The sequence below is a fragment of the Arachis stenosperma genome, chromosome 8 (assembly GCF_014773155.1).
Source record: "Arachis stenosperma cultivar V10309 chromosome 8, arast.V10309.gnm1.PFL2, whole genome shotgun sequence".
NCBI lineage: Eukaryota > Viridiplantae > Streptophyta > Magnoliopsida > Fabales > Fabaceae > Arachis > Arachis stenosperma.
In genome coordinates, this window is record NC_080384.1 from 2293203 (window position 1) to 2300237 (window position 7035).

A 7035-nucleotide genomic window follows, 5' to 3' on the forward strand; every position below is an offset into this window, starting at 1 on the left:
ACCCACCAAAACTAAGAACGCAATTTGAATTAGATTTAGATTAGTCCAAGCAAGTATTATAGATACCGATAAAAACTATCTCATAATTTGAATTTCATGACATCTTAATTTCCAAAACAAAACAAAAAAACAGTGTGTTTTTTTCTTCTAGACGCCCACCAAAAGAAAATGTTGTTAGCAACCTTTGTCTAACACAATTTAGAGGAGTGATATTAGAAAAATAAATAATAAAAGTACTATTTGCACATCAAAATCAACTATTAAAATTAGTTTATATATATATATATATATATATATATATATATATATATATATATATATATATATAGTTTAACTTATTTTATATTAACGACCAATTTTGGTGTGTACACTACAAAATAAATAGATATGAAACAATGATAGATAACATTAAAGCGTAAATGAAAATTTGATTATTCAACGACTAAGGAAATTAAATGGGAGAAGAAAGAAGTAATAGTAACGATGATGAAGCCCTAGTATAACTGGCGTATCACAGATGAGAAGGTTGAGTACTTGAGTTGGATCACGGGTAATGTGATGTATGTGCGTTGGAGGTTCCGTGACGGAATAGGACGGAAAGTAAAGGGCCCTCCAGTCCCCAGTGGCGCACATGGAATGACATTGACGATGAAACCACAAACACCGTAACGACTCTTATAACAAACTCTGCAACACCTTTCGTCAATTTGGCAAAGAGCCTTCCATTTCTGGCAATGCACCCTTCTCTTTGAATACCCACCACCCACACCCTCTTTAATCAAACTAGTTCCATTTCCATTCCCTTCTCCCTTTCTTTATTACCCAACTAGCTATTCACAAGAAAGAAGGAAGGATCTAGAAACAGGTAGGTTAAGAGATGGCTCGAGGGAAGATCCAGATCAAGAGGATAGAGAACACTACCAACAGACAGGTCACATACTCCAAACGACGCAACGGACTTTTCAAGAAGGCCAATGAGCTCACCGTTCTCTGCGATGCTAAGGTTTCTATAATCATGTTCTCTAGCACTGGCAAACTCCATGAGTACATTAGCCCCTCCATCTCGTGCGTATTCTTATTCTTAATTACTTCATTTTCAAACCCTAAACCCCCTGTATACCTAGATTTATTAATTATCACTCTGTCTTTCTTTCTTTTTCCAGAACTAAGCAGTTCTTCGATCAGTATCAGATGACCGTAGGAATTGATCTCTGGAACTCTCACTATGAGGTCCTTCCTGTATTCACACTTTTTAAAGAAAAAATATTATTTTCAAATATTATACTTTAGAGAAATTTTTCTTCTTAATGAAAATTTTAAAATAACTTTTGATAAAAACTACTCTCTAACAGCTTTGATCATAACTATAAGTAAAAATAAATATATATTACTAAAGTAATATGATAAACTTATTTTTCAAGGGCAGTTGTTTTTGTTCTCTTTTTTTCAGCATATGCAAGAAAACTTGAGGAAGCTGAAAGATGTAAACAGGAATCTTCGTCAGGAGATTAGGTATTTAACAGCTTCTTTAATTTCTTTTTTAATTTCTTTTCATATATTCAAGTTGTTATACATACGGTGCAGGCAGAGGATGGGAGATTGTCTGAACGATCTGGGCATAGAAGAGCTTAAACTCCTTGAGGAAGAAATGGACAAGGCTTCTAAGGTTATTCGCGAGCGTAAGGTTAGTAATAAAATTGCGAGAGTACTTAATAAAATTGATAGAGTACATAATAAGAACTTGCTTAAAAATATATACATATTGATTGAATATTTTTCATAGATATACTTTTATGTGTTCATGATTTTTGCCTATTTATTATTAATGAAAAAAATTGACAAATTAATTTTTCTTTAATGCAAAGTATATAAATACTTAGCTTCAAGTGGCCACAAAAGAAAGTATTATTATTATATACCCATACATCATAATGAAAATAAAGTGTGTTTATTTTAAAATTTTGCTAAATATTTCATTCAACGAGAACCTAGCTTTACATAGGTACAGCAATTTGCTATACCTCTTGTTGTGCATTAAAAAATAAAAATATCCGATTATAGTTAGGTAATTAAAATTTTTAGAAGAGATAATTTTGGAAATACTATTAAATCTTTCAATAATTTAACTTTTTATAATTAATTTAGATTGGTCAATTGGTATTGTCTAATAGAGTTTTTTTAGAACTTTAAATATAGAATTTATAAAAAGTGATTTTTTTAAATTTTATTTTACAATAAAAATGATTGATGAAATGAGATCAGTCTTTTCATAGAAAAATAGATAATTTTATTTTAGTCAAATATCAATTAAATTTTGTTATTTTGTATAATTTTTAAATTGAATTGAAATCAAATATTAGATTTACAAATTTCATGTTTAATCTCAAATCACTAATTATAACATATAATCTCACTAATTATAACATATAATCTCACAAATGCTAATGTGATATTTTATGAGACCTAGAATAAAATTGATCTGAGATACTGAAAATTGCTCAAGCCATTTATTATTTGGGAACAAAAGTATGAAGCATTGTATTTTAAATTTGTGAGCACTAATTATGAACAAAAAATTGTGATCAACAAGGTAAGATAATTTTTAATAAAAAAAATTCAAGGATAAGCAATTTTAATATATATTTGTTAGTATTTTTAGTCGGTAATTCAACCTATTTGATCTAACAATTTAGCACTATTTGGTGCTAACTAAAATTAGCTAGAATTTATCTTATTTAATATTTATTAATTATTATAATAATTAATAAATATTAAATAAAATAAACTTTGACTATTTTTTTATTTTTTTAGCATTATCGTTTTTTTATTTACCTAATATATATGGTAAGTGGAAAGTGATGCCAACTTGCCTCAAATTTTTGGGACCTCGCCCTTAATATGGTTTGGAGGCCAGTGTTGTATTATTAAAGTGATATTTAATCTCAAATTATTAATTATAATATATGATGCTTATGTGATATTTTGTAAAATTTAAAATAAAATTGAATTGACATTGAATATTTTTAAAGTCATCAATTATTTGGGAACAAAAATTAAGAGCACTTGGTATTATATTTTAATTTCTTTGCAATTTGCGATCAACAAGGTAAAGTAATCTTTTAATATAAAAAGAAAAACTCAAGGATAAGTAATTTTAATATATATTTGTTAGTATTTTTGGCCAATACTTCAACACAATTAATCTAGCAATTGAGTACTATTCAGTGCTGAGAATTTTTTTTATTTACCCAATATATATAATAAGTGTAAAGTGATGCCAAGTTACCTCAAATTTTTGGGACCCCATCCGCGATGTGGTTTGGAGGCCAGTGTATTATTTCCATTTGAGGAATCACCGGGGTCCATGACCAAATTGAAAACTAAAGAATTATGTATTAATTTTTTATTAGGTAAAAATTTAGGTACAATCAACTTTTCAATAAACTTGATAAGTGAGAGCTTTTAAATTAAAATTTATCATTCAAATCATTTAATAAGTCTCAGTTATCAACTTTAAGTAAGATTGACAGTACTTGAATTTTCACTTTTCTATTATTGGTGAAGACGGGTCGGGTAGACCTGCGTCCCTATTTCAATTTTTTTACTTGATGGATAGGATCTTCATCAAGTATATATGTAACGTAAATATCGTAAATCGAAAGTTAACCATTACATACATTAAACACTTGTGTCAATTAATGCATTCAGTAGTTGTTTTTCACTTTTTCTTTTTCAGAGAAAAAGGAAAGGAAACATTGCTACTTGACTTATTTGTCATCCTGTTTAAGATTGCGAAAATACTATATTATATTCTGTTCCGTATGCTAACGAGTTCCTTATCACAATGGTTGACAGTACAAGATGATCACAAATCAGATTGACCAGCACAGGAAGAAGGTATGTAAAAATGGTTACTAATTATATATATTCTGCTAGTTTAGTAATATATTCTTTTAGAGGTTGCTTGGTTAACTTAATTTAACTTTTTTACCTTTTTACCTTTTGCAGTTTAACAACGAGAAAGAAGTGCACAACAGACTCCTGCGTGATTTAGTATGTATTTCTGCACATGCTTTTGTAGATTACATATATGCTTAATATAATTGAGTAATGCTATACATCAAAGTATTTTTATGAACCAAGTCCAACCAAATTAAACAATAAGACTTTGAATAATGTTATTTATAATTGATTTTTGTTGATGTCAGACCAAATTAATTGGACTTAGTTAACAAAAACAATTGAATGTGTAATATTATTCTAATATATATATCTGTCTCTCTCTCTATATAGTATTTGTTCTTGACTTCCATCTTCTAAAGTTAAATTAAATAAATATACTCTGTAACTGCAATGATATGGTTGATTATTATTATTATTATTATTATTATTATTAATGTAGGATGCAAGAGCAGAAGATCCACGTTATGGATTGGTGGATAATGGAGAGTATGAATCTGTCATAGGATTCTCAAATTTAGGTCCTCGCGTGTTTGCATTGAGCCTACAACCTAGCCATCCTAATGCACATAGTGGAGGAACAGCAGCCTCTGATCTTACCACTTACCCTTTACTTTTCTAGTAAGCAATATCAAAGCTCAGCTCTCGCATCAACAAAAGGAAATACTACCATGTTCCTTCACTTCCCAATAAATTATTAAATGACTGCTGAAATTTATGTTATTACTATTCTGTTTAATTAAACAATGCACATGCCCATGCAGTTAAGTGTGTATCCATAGAACACTACATACTGTATGTCACGAATCTTTATGTTCCAAGGTAAGCTCATGGGTGATGAATTATAGCTGCTGAACTATTGTTATCTTATAATCTGACTACTGCTGTTTAGTGATGCTTTCTTTTGTGAAACATTATTGTGTATGTGCTCATAAGACCAGTATAACTTAGATACTATGTTTTAATTAGAAAAATGATATATATTTTATATATATATATATAGGTAAGGTAAAATGCTTTTTTTTTTCTTCATTCTTTTATTTACATATTTGTAATGGGATAATTAAACACCCATAAAAATAAAGTCGAAATAAGTCCTGTTTTATAAAGGTTAATCCAGTTATTTTTTAAAATCGTTCCTAACGGTTTTACAATATCCAATATTAGAGTGGTTGACATTTTATTGCTAACCGTTTTGTGACAATTTAAAACTATCACTATCTGCCAACAATCTTATAGGACATTATTGTTATATATATAGAGCATAATAAAAAGTGTGATTTTCTTTTTTGAAAAAAAAATATAGTATAGACGTTAACAGAAGAAGTAACACATAATTATAAAATAAAAGATATTATTTTTATTCTTTTAAAGAATGCATAAAGAATAAAGAAATAAAACAGTAAGAAACCTGATTCCGTTAAATAACTTTTCTTATTTTGCATATAAATCATTCACCTCTCTATACATTGTTGGATACTAGGTAGAATAATGCACTAAAAATTTGTGGATGGAAAATGAAAGAAACTGAACTGATAAATTTAGACATTAGTAAAAATAATATGATTAAGTGATAAATTAAATTATAATTTCTGAAAATATATAGAAAAATCTACAATAGATCCTCTCATTTATATTATGGAAATAATACTTATACAAAGAGACGATTATATATATAAAAAACTTTACTATTATTTTTTTTTTTCCTTAATGTTTACTCACAAACTTCTTATTTATAACAAAGCTAATGGAGGCAAAAATAAAATCTTCCGCAATCAACTATTAGTTAATTGCACCCAATTTGTAGCAAAGCTCATCTTTCTTGTTTTTATACCATGTATATATAGTATTATCTTTTATCAACTTCTATTTTGATAAAAGCTATTTGCATCATACTTTGACTCTAATTAAAGTTTATTTGACTGTAATATTCTTTGATTTTCTTCAAGTTTCAACAAGGATATGTCTTCTCCAAATATCAAATAGTTCACACCTAAAAAAAGTAAAAATACTCATCATAGAGAGATTTCCAGAGCAACACATGAACCATTCACAATACATCCAAAATCAGCAAGATGATTAACCTTAACAATGTTCAAGGAGGCTTCCAAGAATTCAACAACAACGATGAAGGAATCGGATTTTGCTGAACTGTCGTACCTTGAGAGAATTCATTAGCAGCATGACGAATTAGTATACTCACTTTCTCTTTTTGGGTTAAGATTTTGTTGGATATGGTTACTCACACTTAAATGCCAGAATTCATGATATCTAATCTTCTTCAAAATCTAAAGTGTGGGATCTAGGCAATATGTGCATAGTAACTTGAGTTATTATACAGTTGGAAAAATTGGACAAAAAATGCGTTTTTGACTGTCATGCACAGTGATCCGAGTTATTGTGCATGTTTGAAAGTTTGACCGGACGAAAATTTTTTTGAAACGTTATACATAGTAACTGAATTACTGTGCAAATAATAGAATTTTTTGGTTATGTGCAAAATACATTTGTGCACAATAACCACAAAGTTAAAAATGCGTAAAGATTAAAAATTTTTTCAACGATGCATAGTGTTCTTGTGTGAGTAACCTAGACGTAACTCGGTTTTTAGAAGTCAATGTCGAGCTGTTGCCTTCAACGTCGAGCTATAAGCTAGGAAGATTCGAGCTCTTCGTTCAGAGAAATGTCGTACGCATCCCTGACGCGTGCGCATCATTTGCACAAATGTTCATCCACGCATGCGCGTGCATGACGCGCACGCGTCGTATGAAAATATTGGTTCGCAAGCCACGAGAACAGAGAGTTGTGCGAGCGCGCGGCTGCCTTCACGCGAATCGCGCAAAATCCACGGCACGCGGAAGCGTCCCCGACGCTTACGCGTCATTAAGAAAATTCCATGACTTACGCGTAGCGTGCTGCACGCGTACGCGTCGCCTGCGCTGCACAACTACACTATTTCGCCGCCCGGTTTTAATTTTCTTTCCCCCTCTTCCAATCCTAATTCTCTCTTGTTCTTTTATCCTTTTCTTTTTCTTTCATCATAATATTTGTCTCTTTCTATTTTCAGTTCTTCTT

The 7035-nt window shown here is 30.0% G+C and overlaps 1 protein-coding gene across 1 annotated transcript; it reads left to right on the forward strand.

Moving 5' to 3' along the window:
• Nucleotides 1–609: 609 nt before the first annotated feature.
• LOC130946521 (floral homeotic protein DEFICIENS) lies at nt 610–4807 on the forward strand. The gene is made up of 7 exons (XM_057875286.1): nt 610–1065; nt 1164–1230; nt 1451–1512; nt 1585–1684; nt 3856–3897; nt 4009–4053; nt 4403–4807. Exons 1-7 carry the CDS (start codon nt 878–880, stop codon nt 4580–4582), a joined length of 684 nt encoding a protein of 227 aa, XP_057731269.1. The 5' UTR covers nt 610–877; the 3' UTR covers nt 4583–4807.
• The last annotated feature ends 2228 nt before the right edge of the window (nt 4808–7035 follow it).